The 21,836-nt window shown below is 38.7% G+C and overlaps 1 protein-coding gene across 1 annotated transcript in view; it reads right to left on the reverse strand.

Annotated features, from left to right (window-relative positions):
* STX17 (syntaxin 17) overlaps nt 1-21,836 on the reverse strand; it is a 67,967-nt gene that overhangs the window by 14,811 nt on the left and 31,320 nt on the right. The window contains exon 4 of the mRNA XM_004457491.4: nt 5,712-5,937. Within this exon, the coding sequence (XP_004457548.1) occupies nt 5,712-5,937 (226 nt within the window). The remainder of the gene's footprint in view (nt 1-5,711; nt 5,938-21,836) is intronic.

The following is a 21,836-nucleotide window of genomic DNA, read 5'->3' on the forward strand; positions in this document are numbered from 1 at the left end:
TAAAGGGATGGGGGTCAGGCAAGGGCGGAGAGTCCTCAGGTCAGGGAGACCAATACACCCACAAGCTTGGGAACTGACAGAAGTTCAGTGTAGCTGAAGCAAAGACTGTTAAAGAGTTTTGTCTTTCTCCTCAGATCGACCGGGAACTATTAAAAGGAGACCACTGGGAAGCTGAAGAGCACAGAATCAAATTTGAGATTTAGAAAGGGAACCACAGCAGCAGCATGAAAAAGAGATGCAGGATGGAGCTGAAAGGTGAGAAAAGGAGAGAGGGAAAAGCCAGTCGGGAGGTTGTGCAACGTGTCCAGTGCAGTGTATGAGAGCTGCTCTAGGGCAGTGGCTGTGGAAATGGAAAGAAGAGATCTGAAAAATCTACCTTCCTTTTTCCCCCTTAACTTAAAGCTCAAAACGCCTACCACTTTAACACTTTCTGAGCAGCCAGAAAAATGAATAATACAGAGTGCCCACCTCAGGGAATGGCTATTCAAGGCATCAGACACACAGAGACAATCCTAAAACTAGAGCAGAATGCATTATCTATCTAGATAGGCAGCTAGAAACAGACATATATAGTTTCTTGTGGGAATTCTCAAGTGGGGTGACACCTGACACTGCTTGGTGGGATGGTGCAGTGGAGGGGAAGGCAAACTAGAAAAGAAGATGGAGCCAGCCAAGAAGAGAGGAATATCCATTCTAGGTAGAGAGACCAGCATGAACAAAGGCCCTCAAGAAAAAAGCCACAGAGCTTAACATAAGATGAGCGTCTGCTGCCACCAAAGCATCACGTAAAAGACGTAGAGTTACAAGGATAAGACATTCCAGAAGGTGAGGAGGGGCCTTGCAAGGCCAGCTAAAGACTTTGAGCCTTATCTGATGGCCAATGGGGGGCTAATGAAGGGTTATGAGGAGGGAACTGACATGGTGACATGTGACACCTGATCTGTTCCTCAAAGTCAGTCATCAGAACTCACCTTCTCTCTCAATTCCTCTTTTTTCTTAACCTAGACTTTAACGGAACAGTATTTTATAAAACTGCACTACTGTTTTACCTTCATAGTTTACGGAAATTTTATCACTCCAGGAAAGACCAGTTTGAATTGCTTGGGAAGGGCATGATCATCAATTAGTTGATTAAAAAGTAATTGTAAGCTTATCAGAACGGACACTGTTCTTTTAATTTTGAATCTTAACTTACCTGAATATATTTCTTTATCTTAAAGGAAGGGCATAAACATCAGATACATAGAAAGTCTGACATTACAACATTATGGCAAGTGTCCAACATTTTAAAACCTCTCAATGGTTTTTGCAAATGTTTAAAAGAGTTGTTTACCTAATACCCTAAGTAATCATACAAAGACACTTTCATTTTCACTTCAACCAAGATAAATTACACTATGACCTTTCTTTCACTTAATATTTCTATTATGATATGTACTTCTACTTCTTTAATATGGTGATGTGTAAGGATAACTTCATTATTATAACAAATAGAATGTAAAGCAGAACTTTATAAACAGGCACCCTCTAGAGATTTTTTTAGGCCATAAACTCTGAACTATTTAAACTGGGAGGATGTGAATGAAGTATGCCAGACTATATGACAAAATGAGGAGAGATTATCATATATAAATTCTTCCTTTAAAAGTGAAGACATGGGAAATGTTTGACATTTTAAACAAACATAAAAGATTTTTCTCGATAAAAAATAAGTTTAAGTCATTTATGTCTCATTTGAAACCAAATTGCGTATGCATCTTAGTTCAAACAGAGTCTCAGAACAAAGAAGCCTGTTCTCTTCCATGGAAACAACCTGCTGTGAATTTACAACTCTGCACATCACTCACAACCAATGCAAGGCACGGCTATCAGATAAGGAAGCAGACCCTGAAACTTATACAACTCCCATAATTAATTTATTCCAGCTTACTCTTTGACTTTGAACTTTTACAAACTGCTATGGACATGATGACGCAACATGCTGGGAAAGATTATAGCTGCAGGAAAGAAGCCTGTTCAGAGAAGTCAAAATTGCAACTGTTTTATATACACTTGTGGGCAAGCAACTACAAGTGTAACAGGCATGTGGAAAACACACCTTCACCACTATTTTTAAAACTCCAGGATTTGTTTTAAAACTTTATTATTGGCTATGACTTTATAAACATTAAGATATTGTTAGTTCAAGTAAGAAATAAGCTTCATAATATGGGTACAAGAGAGTTTTCCCTTCCCGTCTCTATATCCAAATATATTCTCTCTTTCTTTCTCCATACTTCATGAACAGCAAGGATTCCACAAAGTGGTACAACACAATAAGTAAGAATCTCCACTAAACTTTACTACATTAGTAAAAGTTTCATTATAAATCTAAATTAATTCAAAAGTATTCCTTGAATTTTTTTCCAATAGTGAAATTAATTTACCGTGATCTGCATAAACCTGTCTATCAAAATAAAATGACTTCTAAGTCATGGCTTAACTTAGCTGCAAGAGAAGACTTTTGAGAAAATTAAAACCAAAAGAAAATACATCTTCTGAATAATTTAATACCAAAATCATCTGCAGGTTTCACAAAACTATTCCGTAAGCACACGCACGTACGTGTATGTACCTATTAAGATAAAACCTAATACTTCACCAAATTCAGTATATGGGTCTAAGGTTCCCAACAGTTTTAAGATTGGATTCTTTTCTGTTGTAAGCATTTGTTAAATGTAGTAAGGTTTGTTCCTATTACACTGGTGAAGTGTGTGCGCTGATGGGGTGTAAAGGAAGACAAAGATGCTGAGAAGCACCGATTTACTCTGTGCCTTGATGTTCCTTTCTAAATACAAATCAAATTGTTCAGCTTATCCACTTCTCTTGGTGGGAAGCAATATGCTAAAAATGAAACTAGATATACGAGTGAAACAGACAGGAGCTTCGCAGATCAAGCAAGATTGGCAGAGAAGATGTGCTTTAGGAACTCTCAGGATCAGGACCAAAAAAAAGGGCAAAATCATCACAGTTTCCCTCTAAACTTATTAATAAGCTTCTTTCATTCTCCAGTGAACATGAAATGATGCCCTATTCTTGTTATTTCTATCTGTAAATGAAAAACTATTTTTTGTTTTTTATCTTACTCATGGAAATGTGATAACATTGCTCCTGAATCTCTGATGTTTCCTACCAATTTATCTGGACTCAGACTGAATTTTCAAAGGAAAATGTTTTTCAAAGGCTCTTAACTTCTATGCAAATAAAGCACACTTTTCTGTATAGGCTGTCAACTAAGCAGCTAAAACAAAATAAGGACAAACTAGAGGCAGGGTAAAAACTTGGGAGACTGACACAAAAAAGCCCATAGCCAGTAGATTACAAATGCAGCAAAGTAATTCCAACCCAACGATTAAAGTCTTATGTAAATTAGTTACTTGCTTTCTTCTCACCATTCTTCTCCTTTTCTACCCTCTTGATGATTTGTTAAAAGTATTTCTGGATTTAAGGTCACCGAGTAGAAACTGACACTTGGCGACATACTTAGGCATTTGGTGAGACAGTTACTTAATCTTAACTACTTTATGTACGCAATGGATTCAGTCAGAGCACAATCTGACCAGGAGACCATTCAGAGTTTGAAATTCTATACCTCATTTTAGGTATTATTTGGGTAGGTGATTTTATAAAATTTGGATATGACTGTCTCAATCAAATCAGCTGTAGTTGAGAGATGTAATTTTGTAGTTTTCTACTGGTAGTAGGAGATTCAGTCTTTAGTCAGTATTCCATGAACTGAGAAGTTTGAGACTCAATAAAGTTGTAAAATGAGTTTTGCCCACTATTTCTTCTCCCTCATACTCTGGCTCTGTTCCACCTAATCCTTGTCATTTTCTCTGTACACATGCTTCCTCAAATTCTGCGAATATTTTTTTACACTAGTTTTCTATGGAGAAAGTTAACTGCCAGAAAACTGGGTAAACTGCCTTCTAGTAATTACTCACTTCCTATGATGAGACATAAACCCAAGTTTGTGAGCCCAAACATCTACTGGTAGAAGCACAAACAATATAATAATGAAATGCAAATTAAAGCAGCAAGTATTAACATATTATATTGTGAGAAAACTCTCAGACCCCCAAATTTTTGTTTCCTAGGGAATTGTTAGTGATGGGCAAATCAAGCTAAGTAACAAAAGAGGTTGATGCCAGCTTCTCTTTTCCGAAGATCCAGCTTAATCACTGTTACTACAAGTTATCACAACTTTCACAATGTCTGGGTACATAAAATTACCCCTTAATCACACGGAACTAAAGCCTGCTTTCTCCATACACGCACAAAAAGAGTCAGTATCCACTAAAGGCAAAGACAAGCATTCAGCCTCACCAATATGGTAAAAATAACTGTAGATGAACAGAGTCATGAAATCAGTACCTAGGAACTTTCAAAAAACATTCCTCAACCAAAGGTTGAGTGCTAACATTACCTTCTCTCCCAAACATCTGAAGCCCTCATTATTCACAGAAAGGACTGACTGCAATGCATCTAAAATTCAAAACTTGTCTCCAAGATGACATGGATTCAGTTCTTTCTAAAGCATTAATTAATGGCCCACTATGTGCCAAGCATTATGTGAGGTGCTAAGGGGACGATGTAAGCAAGGCTACCCACGAACTCTGCATGATGGTCTAAATGTTTCTTCCAATGTATTTTTTATTTCCCTGGAAATTACTGGATCATCAGCACTGAAAATACAAAATAAAAATAATCTGGCTTTGGCGATAGAGAGCAATGCAGGAGTATCCTGGGGATATGAAAAGGAAAAACTGGGCACATGTAGCATCCCCTCAGGTTCTGTCCTAATTTGTAATTAATTTATGCCATACCCTTCCATAAGGAATCAAGGTAGCTTAGAAGGATATATAAAATGAAACAAGATAGCATAAATTAAAAATAAAAGAGCAACAAAAAAGGAAAAGCAAGGGCAGCAATTATAAAATAAGATCAGGATAGTTCAAAATTTGGCTTTTGGTGATTAAAAAATTTGACTTGAAGCTTACTAGAGTAGACAACTCAAGCTGGGAAATCTTAGTTATGCCACTGCATGCCTGTAAGATAAAAACAGACAACTGCTCAGATATATTACTATATGTTTTTCAGGGTTCCTTATAAAGATGATAATGTATTCTTCAATTATCAATTACATCCTCAGAAGAGATATATGACATATTTCATGGGGCTGTTTCATAGAGTATCACTTTACGAAAGTTGATGGCAAAGCCTCCACTACAGATATTTTTATGTTAAATTCAGAGAACTTGAGCCAGGAGACAGATCTAATAATCACTGTGAAAACCATAACACCTAATTAAAAAGCATGCTTGAATGGTGCCAGAATAGGCTACCCCTCCACCTGGATATAAGCAAGAAGTACTCTGTAGGAAAGGATGACATTTTCCTCAGGAACTATTTTTAAATCTCTTTTCAATACACAGGTGACCAGGCATCTGAGGTCCGGAAGTTCCACTCTACGCAGCATAGCCTTGAAAATTTTATCCTGCAAAATATCCAGGGTAGGCATTTCCAAACACATTGAGGTATCATGGGTCTAGTCAACTAGAATAGCAGGTGATCCCTGGAAACCTACAGATTAATCTGCACTAAATGCACAAGGAGACAAGCTAACGAACAGCACTGATATGATCAAGAATAAGACTAGGAACAATACATACCACCGACAGTCATGGATCTGGTCAAGGAAGGCTGCAGTAAAGTGTCTTCATCATTGAATTGTTTCTTAAGTTCTTCTACAGATTCCAAATGGAGCTGGAGAAATTCTGCTGTTGCTGCTGATGCTTCCTCTTTAACAGGATCTATCATTCTCTTCAGGAGTCCTAGGTCATCCCTGCGGACTTTTAAACAAAGCTTCTCCATTTCTCGGATATTGGAGCGGAGTTGCTAGAAAGGAAAAAAGAAAATCATCAATGCCACCATCTCTAAGTATAAAATATCTTTATTTGCAGAAGTCATTTCTAATACTGGTTATGAATGGAAATGACTCCAAGCATTCTCTACAATAGAAGATGTGCTATAATACTTTACTATTTTTCAGGTTTCTGGTTAAATCCAGCTTCTTTAAAAGCCACAACCTCATACCTTGAATTTATTAATTCCTTCATTAAATGTGATTATTATAAAGATAACAAGTGCTCTTCAAAATAAAACCAACAGCACAGAAACATATAAAGAAAATCTTGATGAGTTCCCAATCAACTTCACCAGTCCTACCCCCCCTCTGAACCCAATCCTTCCACACACTTCTCACTGCTCACACTAACAGTTAACATATACAACTTTCTTTTTACAAAAAATGGATTACATTATGCACAAAAATTTATAATTGGTCATCCTCGACTTAATATTGCCATGGACATCCCTCCTGGCCAATAGCTGTACTGTATTTCATGGCAGGGATGTAGCATAATGTACTCAATTACGCCTCTGGTGATAAACAGTTAAGCAAGTTTTTTCCAGTTTTTAGTTATTACAAATGATGACACAAACATCCTTAAACAGTGACCCTAATGTACCTCTGTATAACATATATTAACTATCATAATAGATGTTAATATACTATTTTATAGGGATGATTCCCAGAAGTGGGAGTACTCAAAGGATGTACTTTTTATTTCAATAGCTATTACCAATTTTTCCCAAAAGGCCATAACAATTCACATGCCCACAAGAGTGCCTGATTCTCACACGCTGTCAGTCCTGTATGCTATCTCACTGCTGTTTGACTCCACATTTTCCTGAGTAAATGCTTTCCTTCTGTTTTTAAAAATCATGATTGGCATTTTCGGGACTTGGAGTTGTCCTGGGTGGTGCTGCAGGGACAACTACCGGACATTGTAGATCCTCCCATGGCCCACTGGATGGAACGTGGGAGAGTATGGGCTATGATGTGGACCATTGACCATAAGGTGCAGCGATGCCCAGAGATATATTCACCAAATGCAATGGATGTGTCACGATGATGGGGGAGAGTGTTGCTATGGGGGGAGTAGTGGGGTGGGGGCGGTGGGGGGTGAATGGGGACCTCATATTTTTTTAATGTAATATTTTTAAAAAATGAATTTAAAAAAATAAAATAAAAAATAAAAATCATGATTGACATAATTATACATTTCCTCTAAATTGTTGACATAATGAATTATGTGTAAACTTCATAGTGTTGAATCATCCTCATATTTCTGTGATAAACACTTCTTGATAGAGATATAGATATATAATTTTTAAAATACGCTGCTGAATTTGATTTGCTAGTATTCTATTTGGTATTTTAGCATATGTGTTTGTGTTTTTACTATCTTTACCAGATTCAAATTCACTTTACCAGATTTAAGGTTGTGCTGGCTTTGTAAAATGTACTGGGGAAGTTTCCGGTTTTTTCAATGGACTATACTTTGAAAAACATAGAAACCCATTATTCTTTGAAGATTAAACAGAACTAATTTGAAAAATGATCTGAGTCTGATATTTTTAAAAAAATTATAGAACTCTACTAATGTGATATTTTAAAATGTCTTCCCTTAAAATGCTTTCACAGATAGTAATATGAAATTCTACATAGTAGACAGGATAAAAAGTATTAATTCTTTAATTTCTCAAGTGCCCATTCTGAGTGAGGTATTACATTATATTCTACATACAGAGAAATCAAAACAAAACGTGTTCAGAATTTATAGGATTTAGATAAAAATTCAGTGAAAACCAAAGTATGTTACAGTTCCAGCACTATTCCCACTAAATGTCAATCATAATACCTATCAATATGGCACCTTTACACAATCTAAAATATCTACTTTACAATTTGATGCAAAATTCTGGAAAAAAGTTTATACACATCCTAAAGCATCTTGTAAGATTTTCTGGGTGAATCAAAGAGCTGTACCTCTATCTTACCATGACTCCATACCTACTCTAACTTCCTATCCATTCTTTCATCATTCCAATGTGAGCCAGAAAACCTAATGACTGGATTGTAGATTCAAGATGTGTGATGCCTAGGTGTCAATAGGCAAAAGCTGTAGAACCCTGATAGGTCTAGGTGCTCATCTAAACCAACCCCATGATTTCATCAGAAGGATCCTGGCATCCTGAGGAACACAGGCAGGACTGGAGCCGGTTCAAAGAACAAACAGCACTGCTGCCGACACATGGCCACCTCATGGCTGTGTGACTCCTTTCTGGACCACAGTTTTAAAGCTTGGTTGTATAGGTGCCAAATAAGCCATAGGGATATTTTAGCCAACATTCTCTTGGAGAAGCATTACAATTTTTCTGCAGCAAAACTTGAAGAGCATTTGTCCAAGACGTATTTCTACTCTCTTCTAGGAGATCTATATCCTATTTAAATTACAGTATACAGCTAAGAACACTATCCTATGGGTAAAGAGTTTTGAGGGAGAGAAAGAAAATGTCTGTTAAACTACAAACTCTGATACTTTCATAATAATAATAAAAAAACAACTAATGGCAAAATTTTAACACTTACTATAGGTTATCCATTGCGCTTAAGTGCTTTATCTTGTTTTACCTTCCCTGTACAGCTTTGAAATGAATATTACTATTATTCCCATTTTATAGAGAAGAAAGTTAAAATAAGAAGTTAAGACACTAGTCTAGGATTACACTGCTAGCAAACAGTAGAGCCAGGAATCAAATTCAGGCTATAGAGCCCATGATTTAACCACTTTGCTATGTAGCAATGCTCTCCAGCAGAAATATAATGTAAGCCACAAATGCAAACCACACATGTAATTTTAAATTTTCTAATAGCTACATAAAAAAAGTAACCAGAGGGAAGCTCAAGCAGTTGGGTGCCTGCCTTCCACATGGGAGGTCCCAAATTCGGTTCCCAGTGCCTCCTAAAAAGAAGATGAACAGGGAAGCGGATGTGGCTCAATTGATAGAGCGTCCACCTACCATAAGAGAGGATCCAGGGAGGCGGACTTGGCCCAGTGGTTAGGGCATCCACCTACCACATGGGAGGTCCGTGGTTCATACCCAGGGCCTCCTTGACTCCTGTGGAGCTGGCCCAGGCGCAGTGCTGATGCATGCAAGGAGTGCTGTGCCGTGCAGGGGTGTCCCCCGCGTAGGGGAGCCCCATGCGCCCCATCAGGAAAGCCGCCCAGCGCAAAAGAAAGTGCAGCCTGCCCAGGAATGGTGCGGCACACACGGAGAGCTGACACAGTAAGATGATGCAACAAAAAGAAACACAGATTCCCCTGCCGCTGACAACAACAGAAGTGGACAAAGAAAAAGACGCAGCAAATAGACACAGAGAACAACAATTAGGGTGGGGGGGAAGGGGAGAGAAATAAATACATAAATAAATCTTTAAAAAAAAAAAGAGAGAGAGGGTCCAGGGTTCAATACCTAGGGCCTCCTGGCCCGTGTGCTGAGCTGGCCCACGTGCAGAGCTGCTGCGCGTAAGGAGTGCCGTGCCACCCAGGAGCACCCCGGCATAGGGGTGCCCCATGCACAAGGTGTACATCCTGCAAGGAGAGTTGCCCCACGTGAAAAAAGCGCAGCCTGCCCAGGAGTGGCACTGCACACACGGAGAGCTGACGCAGCAAGATGACACAACAAAAAAGAGACGCAGTTTCCCGGTGCTGCCAAGGGTACAAGGGAAAACAGAAAACCACATATTGAGTGGACACAGAGAGCAGACGATGAGGGAGGGGGGAGGGAAAGGAAGAGAAATAAATAAAATAAATCTTTGCAAAACAAACAAAAAAATGAACAGCGAGCACAAGGTAGAGGCAGAAATAAAATAAATCTTTTAAAAATATATAAGATAACAAGAAAAGGTAAAATTAATTTATTTTATTTAACCAAAAATATTATCATTTCAACATGTAGTTAATGTAAAAATGAAGTATTTTACAGTCTTTTATTTGTAGTAAATCTTCAAAATTCAGTATATATTTTACCTTCACAGCATATCTCAAGGCAAACCAGACATTTCAAGTACTCAACAGTAATATGTGGCCACAGGTTACCACAGTGGATACCATAGCAAGAGTCTTCCTGAAAGGATGAAAGGAACGCCTCCTCCTTCGAAGTTAATCTTGACATATAAGCAAAAAATAATGAATTGGAAACAAGACCCATGAGAGAAGGTGACTACGCCACCTAACAGAAATTAAATTGTGATAGAAAAGTCTTTTTGAAAAGTCACTGGTGCAGTCTCTAAAAAGTGACATTCTGACACTATAGAAACTAGTAAGACTAATAAGAAAAAGAAAGTGACATCTGAAGAGTCCAACATGGTCATGTAAGGTGTACTGTGATAAGTTCAGAATTTTAAGAGAACTATTTTAAATACAACAACAAGGAATGAACAGAAAGGCATGTGACCAAGGATGAATACAAAAGAATGGTATGAAACTAGGAGAATCATGTAAGTAAAGTAGAGCCCAGAATGAGTGGAGGCTGGTGAAAATGTTAAGAACAATAAAAAGGATTTCAAAAATACACGTTGAGCAAGAAGAACAAGAAAGAAGGTTCAGGCCTACTGCTTGGAGCAGATGGTATAATGTTAACAGATGAAGCAGAACTACTTAACTTCTATTTTGTTTCTGCTTCTCCATTAAGGAGAAATATTCCTAATTGAAAGGGGCATAAGAAATATGCCCAAGAGAAATTTGAAACATATCTTACTTTAAGGATCTAGTTAGGCTTCATGAAGGAGGTGAGTTATGAGCTGCCCCTGAAAGATCCTGTTAGGAAAGAGAGCATATACTCAACAGAAAGAACAGATTGGAAAAGCCAGAGAGGTAGGGTATAAACCTTTTAAGTACTACATTCCATCCATCTTAGGACAAGACTTTTATATAAAATAGATGACAAGAAAGTACTGTGTCAGAGTTAAGTGGCAGCACTTTTTCTTTCCTAGGGGTACACAAAAATAATGGTGTGTCTTACAAATGATGGTGCCTTAGATATAATTTTCTCCCTGAGGTTCTACAGTATCTACACCAATCAGAGTGGAGGTTGAGGATCCTCAAACCTGATTAATCAACTTGTGAATATTTCAAAGATGAAATTTAAGTTATAAATTCCTCTGAAGCCCACAAAAAATAAAACAATTTACCTTCCAACAGCATTCAGTTTAGAATGCTCTTTTCTCTGCCTTTCCATCCTCTACCTGGTTTTGCTTTTCCCAGACCCTTTCTTTTCTCCCAATTTCTGCCTACACCCTCTCTTACCTATTTCCTCCTCATTCCCTCACTTTCTATTGCTTCTCCCTTTTAAATTCACTGTCTCTCCTTTTTAATTAAAAAGTAGATAGCACTAGTGTTCTATATTTCTTGAAATAAAATCATGAAAGTAATAATCTACTTCTACACATTCCATGGCTGATTTTATTTCTGTATGTCTGTACTATTGATGGAATTGGACTAGACTCTTTGCAGAGCAAATGGGATCTGATATCTACTAAGTCAGAATGTCTAAGGTGAGGCTCAGTAATCTGTATTGTCAAAAAGCTCCACATTACCAGCGCTAGGGAGAAAAGGCTAGGCTCATGAGGTTTATATACAATCCAAATTAGTGTTCTTAGAGAAATATTATAGTAGCAAAAATTTCCAACTTTTCTAGTTAAGTTTCAAGATGTGATCACTGAATCCTTAATGCTAACATTTTCTTATCCCAGAGAAGAAAACCATTCAGCCTATTCTTTTTGGAGTTTCAAGACATAACAGATGGACATCTGCTTCTGTCCAAGGTGAGCAGAGTTTGTGGAATGGAATACTGGAGTACATAGGATGAGAGAGCTACACAGAGAACCCCAGAGAGATGCAGAGAGGTTGTCCTCAAGCATTTAGCAGAGAACTGATCAGAACAGTTGTGTGAGGAAATCACCTAAGGCTGGGGATAGAACCATCCAAAAAAGATGAGAGAAAGTCCAGAGCTCACTTGGAGCTAGGAAGCTACCAGCTCCTATAAGCTAGACTGGAAAAACTCAGTAACTCTTAGGTCATTGGGTAGAGCACTTAGAAAAGTTTTGCCTCTTAAATTAATGAGGAATAATTAGTCCCAAACACTACTCTGATTGAGCCTAAATAAATCATAAAAAGTAAGGCCCACAAAGTTTTCCAAATAACTACATTGGAGAACAAAGCTCAAGTAGATTTATAGGAACACAAAAATATCCAGCAAGGTCACCCAATCAAAGATCACGAGACACAGAAGAAATAGGAAAACATGAAACATAATGAGAATAAGTCATCAATCAAATCTGACCCGGAATTGATACAAATAATAGAATTAGCAGAGAAGGATATTAAAACAATTATTAAGATTGTGTTTCATACATTCAAAAAGTTAAATAGTGGCATGGACGATATAGAAAAAGACTAAATCAAAATTCTAGAGGTGAAACCCACAATATGTAAGATGAAAAATGCACTGGCTGGATTAACAGCAGATTAGACATTGTTGATGATAAGATTAATGAATATGAATGCATAGCAAGAGTATGCTATGAAATGAAACTCAGAGAGAAAAAAAGAATTTAAAAAAATGAAAAGTGCACCAGTGAGCTATGAGATAACTTTGAACATACCTGTAACTGGAATTTTGAAAGAGAAAAAGGAGGGAAGAGAAAAAATACTTGAAGAACTAATGGCTGAACATTTTCCAAATTTGATGTAAATCATAAACCCAGAGATCCAAGAACTCAAGAAAAATGGAGAAACTCCACCCAGACATATCATAATCAAAGTATTCAAAACCAGTGTATATTAGTCAGAGTTCTCCAGAGAAACAAAGTATATGAATATGTATATATATTTATGTAAAAATATTAAGAGATTTATTATAGAAATTGGCTCATGTAACTGTAGAGACTGGCAAGTCCTAATTCTATAGGGAAGACCACAAGTTTGGAACTGTGATGAATATTTCAATGAATTCCCAGGAGAAGGTGGCTGGCTGAAATAGAGCTAGAAATTCTTTCTGACTGCTGAAATCATCAGTTCTCCCTTTACGGCCTTTTACTGATTGGATGAGACTTCTCTCCCTGCTGAGGGCAATCACTTTTGTTGATTGTAGATGTAATCAGCCATAGATGCAATCAACTGACTAATGATTTAAGGCCATAAAATACCTCACAGTAACAATCAGGCCAGTGGTGCTTGATCATACAAATGGACACTATAACTTAGCCAAGTTGACACATGAAATTAATCATCACACAGTGACAAAGAGAAAACCATAAAAGCAGCCAAAGAAAAATGACATATCATATACAGAGAGGAAAGATAACAGCCAAGCAGATTCCTCATCAGACACAAGGCAGAAGTGAGAAGACAGTGGAACAACATCTTGAAAATGCTGAAAGAAAAAGGTCAATGTATTAGAATTTTATACCTAGGAAAAGTTTGTTTTAAAAACAAAGGCAGGGAAGCGGACTTGGCCCAGTGGTTAGGGCGTCCGCCTACCACATGGGAGGTCCGTGGTTCAAACCCCGGGCCTCCTTGACCCGTGTGGAGCTGGCCCACGCACAGTGCTGACGCATGCAAGGAGTGCCGTGCCACACAGGGGTGTCCCCGCGTAGGGGAGCCCCACGCACAAGGAGTGCGCCCCGTAAGGAGAGCCGCCCAGCATGAAAGAAAGTGCAGCCTGCCCAGAAATGGCGCCACACACATGGAGAGCTGACACAAGATGATGCAACAAAAAGAATCACAGATTCCTGTGCCACTGACAACAACAGAAGCGGACAAAGAAGACACAGCAAATAGACATAGAGAACAGACAACTGGGGCGGGGCGGGGCAGGGGGGAGAAAAATAAATAAATAAATCTTAAAAAAAAAACAAAGGCAAAAAGCAGTTGAGCCCCTACCTCCCACATGAGAGGTCCCAGGTTTGATTCCTGATGCCTTCTGAAAAAACAAAAACAAACAACAAGCAAAACAAATGAAAAAAAAAACAACTCAGAGAAGGTAATGTGGCTCAGTGGTTGAGCACGCTTCCTACATACAAGGTTCCAGGTTCAACTGCCAGCCCTCAGCACCTTAAATAAATAAATTAAAAAAAGGAAAAATAAAGACATTTTCAGATATACAAAAACTGAAAGTGTTCATCGCCAGCAGAACTGTGTTCCAAGAAATATGAAAGGAAGTCCTTCAGGCAAAAAGAAACCAGTATCAGACGGAACTATGGATCTACACAAAGGAATAAAGAAAACCAAAAATGGAAACAGCACAGATAAATATATAAGCTTTTTCCTTAATAGTTAAATTGCTTTAAAAGATAATTAACTGTTTACATATTATGGGGTTTATAACATTTGTCCAAGTAAAACATCTCACAATAAAAGACTAGGAGGGGAGAAATAAATGTACTGGCAAAGCAGATGTGGCTCAAGTGATTAGGCTCCCATCTACCATATGGGAACCCTGGAGGTCCAGGGTTCGATTTCTGGGGTCTCCTGGTGAAGGCGAGCTGGTCCAAGCACAGAGCTGGCCCACACAGACTGCAGTCCCGCCTAGAGTGCTGGCCCACACAGAGTACTGGCCTGTGCGAAGAACTGGCACAGCAAGATGATGCAACAAAAGAAGAAACACAGAGGAGAGACAATAAGAGACGCAGTAGACCAGGGAGCTGAGGTGGTGCAAAAGATTGAGCACTTCTCTCTCACTCTAGAGGATCCCAGGATCAGTTCCCAGTGCCGCCCAAAGAGAAGACAAGCAGACATAGAAGAACACACGCAAATGGACACAGAAAGATGACAGCAAGTGCAAAAAACTGGGGGTGGGGGGGGGGGCGGCAGAGAAATAAATAAATCTTTTAAAAAAGTATACTACTGTAAGTTTCTTAAATGTATATGAAATACTATATCACTTGAAGATAATGTGATAAGATGTATACTATTAATCCCAAAATGACCACTAAAGTAACAAAACAAAGAATTAGCTAGTAAAACAACAAAGTAGATACTAAAATGGAATACTAAAAATAATTAATTCAAAAGAAAACAGAAACATCACTAATAATTGGGCATATGAAAATTAAAATCACAATGAGAAATCACAAACACACTATGAGAATGCCTGAAACTAAAAAGACTGTATCAAGTGTTGACAAGGATGTGGAAGAATGGGAACTTTCATATGCTGTTGGAGGGAATATAAAGGGGTACAATCATTTTGGATAAGAGTTTTGCAGCTTCTTAAAAAGTTAAAGATACCGCTATCATATAATTCAGCCATTCCACTCCTAGTTACTTTTACCCAAGAAAAATTAAATCCTTTGTTAGACCCTAGAGTAACAGAACGATTTGATTTCATTAATGGTGACATTTGATTATTCTTGATGGTTTGCATGCGTCTTCATTCTGTAGTGTCAGTATAATCTTTTAATTGAAGTGTTGTTATTTTTTTATTTTAATTTTATTTCTCCCTGCCCCCACCCTCCACCTCCCCCACCATTGTCTGCTCCCTGTGTCCATTTGCTGTGTGTGTTCTTCTGTGTCTGCTTGTATTCTTATTACATAGCTCTAGGAACCAATCCTTGGACCTTCCGGAGTGGGAGAGAGGTGATTACTCTCTTGTGCCACCTCAGCTCCCCTGTTCTGCTACATCTTCTTATTTTCTCTCCTCTGTGCCTGTTGTTGTGTCATCTTGCTGCGCGGTGGCCAGCACTCCTGCACGGGATGGATTTCCCACATGAGACAGCACTTCCAAGCAGGGTGGCTCTCTGGTGCAGGGCTGCATTCCCACATGGGGAGTAACTCCGTGTGGGCCAGCTTGCCCTCACCAGGAGGCCCTGGGCATCAAACCCTGACCTCCTATATGGCAGACAGGAGGCTAATTGGTTGAGCCATATCCGTTTCCGATGAGGTGTTTTTTTGTTTGGTTTTAAATTTTGTTTTTCATTAACTTGTTTGAAATTACTGAAATACTGTTAAAGTATTTCTTTGGTTATATCAGACACCTGAGTGACAGCTAAATCTTAGCTATGTTCTTAAATCCAAATGTATCAGGAAGAAGTGGTATAGTTTGCAGTATTGATTTAGATTTTAGAATACCTTAGCAAGAAAAAATGATAAGCCTCAACTTTAATAAGTTATCCTGACCCCAGATAAAAATAAATATTTAGTATTTTGTGGTCACATAAAAAAATAAGTCCTTTGCCCTCACAAAGACTTATATCCAAATATTCACAGCAGCTTTATTTGTCATATTTCCAAACTGGAAAAAATAAAAATGTCCATCAATAGGTAAATGAATAAACAAACTGTTGTATAACCATACAATGGAACACTACTCAACAATGAAAAGGAATAAAATACTGATACATGTTAAACGTGGATGACTCTCATTTGCAGAGTGAAAGAAGTCAAACAAGCAAAAAGTTGATTGATAGAAAATTCCAGGAAGTCTAATCTAATATATAGTGACAGAAGGAGGTCAGGGGTTGCCTGGGCAAAGGAATAAGAGGACAAAGGGCTGCAGAGGCATGAAGTAGGGAAAGGCTAAGAAGTTAGGGTTTCAGGGGCATTAGAAATATGGCGATGACAAATATGATCATGGTTTCATCGTGTATACAAATATCAAAACTTATCAAATTAGACAATTTAAATATGTGTACTTGCATATCAATCATGCTTCAATAAAGCTGTTTGAAAAAAAGGAGAAATGAAAATGCAAAACAATGTCATATATCATTCTATATAGTTGTACACACACAAACAACAAATACCTGCCTAAATCGGGAAAAAGACTCTACTTAGGTGGCGGGCTTGGCCCAGCAGTTAGGGCGTCCGTCTACCACACGGGAGGTCCACAGTTCAAACCCCGGGCCTCCTTGACCCATGTGGAGCTGGCCCAGGCGCAGTGCTGATGCGCCCAAGGAGTGCCCTGCCACGCAGGGGTGTCCCCCGCGTAGGGGAGCCCCACGCACAAGGAGTGCGCCCTGTAAGGAGAGCCACCCAGCGCAAAAGACAGTGCAGCCTGCCCAGGAATGGTGTCGCACACACGGAGAGCTGACACAACAAGATGATGCAACAAAAAGAAACACAGATTCCCGTGCCGCTGACAACAACAGAAGCGGACAAAGAAGACGACGCAGCAAATAGACAGAGAAAACAGACAACCGGGGTGGGGTGGGGGAAGGGGAGAGAAATAAATAAATAAAATAAATCTTTAAAAAAAAAAAAAAAGACTCTACTTAGGTGAAGGAGGGACCAAGGGAAATGGAATCAAGGAAAGGTACAGTGACTTCAGTGGTATTTGTAAAGTTTTCCTTCTTAAAAATAAAGAAAAAGGAAGCAGACAACAAGCAAGATGGTGGCAGAGTAAGGAGCTCCTAGAGTCAGCTTCTGCTAGAGGGAAGTTACTAAACACCCAGAGCTCTTTGGAGCTAGCTGAGGCACCTGTTAGGGAGCTCAGGAGACCAGAAGAGCATCCTGCCACATCTTTGAAGGAATAGAAGGAAACTGCCCATCTGCAGAGAAGATTTGTGAGTAGAGCGGTCCATGCCATGGAGACTGGTGCCCTCCTCCACTGGAGGCACAAGCCGCCTTGGAAGCTGTTTCAGGTCTGGCACTGAAAGCTCCACTTCCAAAATGGGGGAAGGAAGAGATGGTTGGGCACCAACTTCAGCTACTGGTGAGTAAATTCAGCAGGCTAAAGTATAATCCTAAGAACAGCTGAAGTTTGAGCCTCTCCAAGTCAGAAAAAGGCCGGTAGCTGCCATCTTAACTCTGAGCCTGGCACGAGGGGAAGTGGGGCGGACTGAAAATCCCAGTGCTGGTGGGGACTGGCTTTTTTCCATCCAAGTCAGATTTCAGGTCTAGCCTAAACCCCAGCTCCATCTCCGGCAGAGAGGTAGCAGGGGGGGGACCTGCGCCAGCCTATCCAAGAAATTATCGGCCAAGCCACGGAGGCTGGTGACTGTCCTACTTTGGCAGTGCAAGTTGCCCCAGGAGGTATTCTGTGGCTGGAATTGGAAGCTCCATTTCCCAAAAACAAGGGAGAAGGTTGGCCACTGATTTTGGTTGCTGATTGGTAGGCTGGGCTGGCTAAGGTATAACTCTAGGAACAGCTGGGGTGTGAATCTGTCCAAGTCAGAAAGAGGCCAGTGGCCACCATTTTGCCTCTGCCCCAGCCTGAGGGGAAGCCAAGACCAAAAATCACAGCCATGGTAAGAACCAGTTCCTTTCACCCAGATTGGCCTGCAGCCCTAGCCTAGGCTTTAGTCCCACCTCTGGCAGGGAGGAGGCTGGCGGGCCCTGCACTAGCCTATCCAGGTAACCGCAGGTAACTGTGGCTGGCACAGATCGAATAATTGGAAGTCTACCAAGGCAACTGCAGTCATCCTGGACTTGCACTGCATAGATTGCTGCCCGCACCTACAGCTCCATCCCTGCTCCAGGCAGGGGAGAAAGGGGCATGAAGCCTCATCAGTCTCTCTGAACAACTACAGTCTAAGCCTTCATGACTTAGAATATTCACACAGTTGTGACTCTGTCCTACCCACGGCAAAGGAGAAAATTGGGAGAAGCTTCATCAGTCCCTGGGGCAATGAAGGCAGCTTGAGCCTCCATAGATTATAGCACCAACTACATCCTTCACTCCTACTGCACAACCAGCAAGGGAGAAAGGGCAGGAAGTCCTAAACGAAAGAGAAAAACTGCACCCAGAATAAATACTCTACTAAGCAGATGCCAAGACACCAACAAAATTACAACCCACACCAAGAAACAGGAAGATATGGCCCAGTTAAAGGAACAAGATAAGCCTCCAGATGACATAAAGGAATTGAGACAACTAATCTTAGATGTTCAAACAAATCTCCTTAATAAATTCAATGAGATGGCTAAAGAGATTAAGGACATTAAGAAGACAGTGGATTAGCACAAAGAGGAATTTGACAACATATATAGAAAAAGAGCAGATCTTATGGGAGTGAAAGGTACAATAAATGAAATTTTAAAAACACTGGAATCATATAATAGCAGATTTGAGGAGGCAGAAGAAAGGATTGGTGAGCTTGAAGAAATGGCCTCTGAAAGTGAACATATAAAAGAACAGATGAAAAATTGAAAAAAATTGAACATTTTTTAAAAAATGAACATTTTAAGTCTCAGGGAACTTAAAGAAGGCAAAAGACATGCAAACATACATGTCATGCGTGTCCCAGAAGGAGAAGAGAAGGGAAAAGGGGCAGAGGGAATATCTGAAGAAATAATAGTAGAAAATTTCCCAACCCTATTGAAGGACATAGATATCCATGTCCAAGAAGCACAACGTACTCCCATCTGAAAAAAATCCGATACACCAACTCCGAGACACATATTAATCAGAACGTCAAATGCCAAAAAAAGACAAAGAAAGAATTCTGAGAACAGCAAGAGAAAAGCAATGCATAACATATAAGGATATCCAATAAGATGAAGTGCTGATTTCTCACCAGCAATGATGGAGGCAAGAAGACAGTGGTCTGATATATTTAAGATACTTCAAGAGAAAAACTTCCAGCCAAGAATCTTTTATCTGGCAAGATTATCTTTCAGAAATGAGGGCGAGATTAGAATATTCACAGATAAACAAAAACTGCGAGAATTTCTAACCAAGAGACCAGATTTTCAGGAAATGCTAAAGGATGTGCTAGAGCCTAAAAAGAAAAGACAGGAGAAAAAGGCATGGAAGAGAGTCTAGAAATAAAGATTGTATCAATAAAAGTAACCAAAAGTGTCAAAAGAGTGGATAAAATAAAATATGACAGATAAAACTCAAATAGGAATAAACTTAATCAATGATGTAAAGCACTTGTATTCAGAAAACTGCAACTCAATGTTAAAATAAATTTAAAAAGGCTGAAATACTGGAAGAACATTCCATGCACTTGGATTGGAAGACTAAATACCATAAAGATGTCAATTCTACTCAAATTGATATATAGATTCAATGCAATCCTGATAAAAATTCCACCAGCATTATTTTTAAAAACGGAAAACATGATTATCAAATTTATTTGAAAGGGTAAGGGGTCCTGAATAGCCAGAAACATCTTAAAAAGGAAAAGCAAACTCTCTTCTCCAGACTTAAAGTTTATATTACCTAACTATAGTGGTAAAAACAGCATGGTGCTGGCATAAAGATAGACACATAGACCAATGGAACCAAATTTACTATTCAGGAACAGACTCTCCCATGTATGGTTAAGTGACTTTTGACTAGTCTGTCAAAACCACATAGCTCAGGCAGAACAGTCCATTCAACAAATGGTGCTGAAAGAACTGGATACCCATAGCCAAAAGAAGAAAAGAGGACCCCTATCTCACACCTTTCCAAAAATTAACTCAAAATAGATAAAAAACCTCAATATAAAAGAACCATAAACCTTCTAAAAGACATCGTAAGAAAATATATTCAAGCCCTGGTGGTAGGTAATGGATTCTTAAAGGAGATAGGATGTTTATCTCCTTTAAGATGTTTAATGTATGTAGAAGTTTTAATTAGCTTTAATGTAAAAGTGTGGAAATGTATAGAGTGGATGGTAACAAATAGTGAGTAACAGCTAGTTTATAAATGGGAATGTAGCTGAAAATGATAGTCTAGGTATGTAAATGCCAACTGACAGAATGCTAGAGAATAATCTAGAAACTGAATAGTACAGTAAACCAAGAGGTGGATGAGAATTGTAGTTGATGGTACAGATCCAAGAGTGTCCTTTGTAATCTAGAGCAAATGCACATCACTACTGCAGGGTGGTGTGAATGTGGAGAAGTATGGGGAAATACAAATGGAGTGACCTATGGACTGTGGTTAGCAGCAATAATGTAATATGTTTGCATCTATGCCAAAGATGTACTGTGTTGATAATAGGGCAGTATGGAGAATGTGTGCCAATTGTACACTATGGACGTGGTAACAACCAGATGATATTATTTTATCTGTAACAAATGTTCCACCACATTGTGGTGTGCTGATAGATGGATGTTGTTTGGGAATTCTGCATATGTGCATGATTGTTTTATAAGCTTACAACTTCTTCATACAAAATATATTTTAAAAATAATAATAGGGTGGGTTGGGGGAAAAATACACCAAATGTAAGATAAGGATTATAATTAATAGTAAGATTTTGAAAACATTCTTTCATAATCTGTAACAAATGCCTCACAACAATGTAAGGTGTTGGTGGAGGGTTGATGTATGGGACCCCTGTATAATGTTATGCATGTTTGCTTTCTAAGTCCACAACTTTTACTATGCACTTATTGTTTATATATGTTCATATATAAATGATATAAAGATAATAATAATAGGGTGGCTGGGGGAAAATACTTTGGTTAGTAGTAATATTTTGACAATGCTCTTAAATCATTAGTTTAAAATGTTTAACAAAAATGCAAGGTATTGGTAGTAGGGTGAGTTACGAGAGTCCTGTATGATACTATATATGTTTGTTTTGTAAGTTCACAGCTATTACTATATACTTATTGATTATGTATGTTTATGTGTGATATACTTCAATAAATTTTTTTAAAATTAAAAAAAGGAAGCACTTAAATTAAAATGTTCAGATTTATCAAAGTTGGGTATTGTGTACATGTTAGTTATTATTTCCTACATTTTTATATGTGTGTAGTATGTGTATGTTTGTGTATGTGTACGATTTTTCAAAAAGGCATTTCAATAGTAAAGTTGAAGTCAGGGTAGTTCCTTATTACTCTGTCAAACTTGTGAATTCAGGATCACTCACTGGGCATACAAAGAAAGTAGGTAAAAAGCTAATGTATTAGGCCTCTGCGATTCGACACAGAATTGTCCATACA

The sequence above is a fragment of the Dasypus novemcinctus genome, chromosome 8 (assembly GCF_030445035.2).
Source record: "Dasypus novemcinctus isolate mDasNov1 chromosome 8, mDasNov1.1.hap2, whole genome shotgun sequence".
Taxonomy (NCBI): domain Eukaryota; kingdom Metazoa; phylum Chordata; class Mammalia; order Cingulata; family Dasypodidae; genus Dasypus; species Dasypus novemcinctus.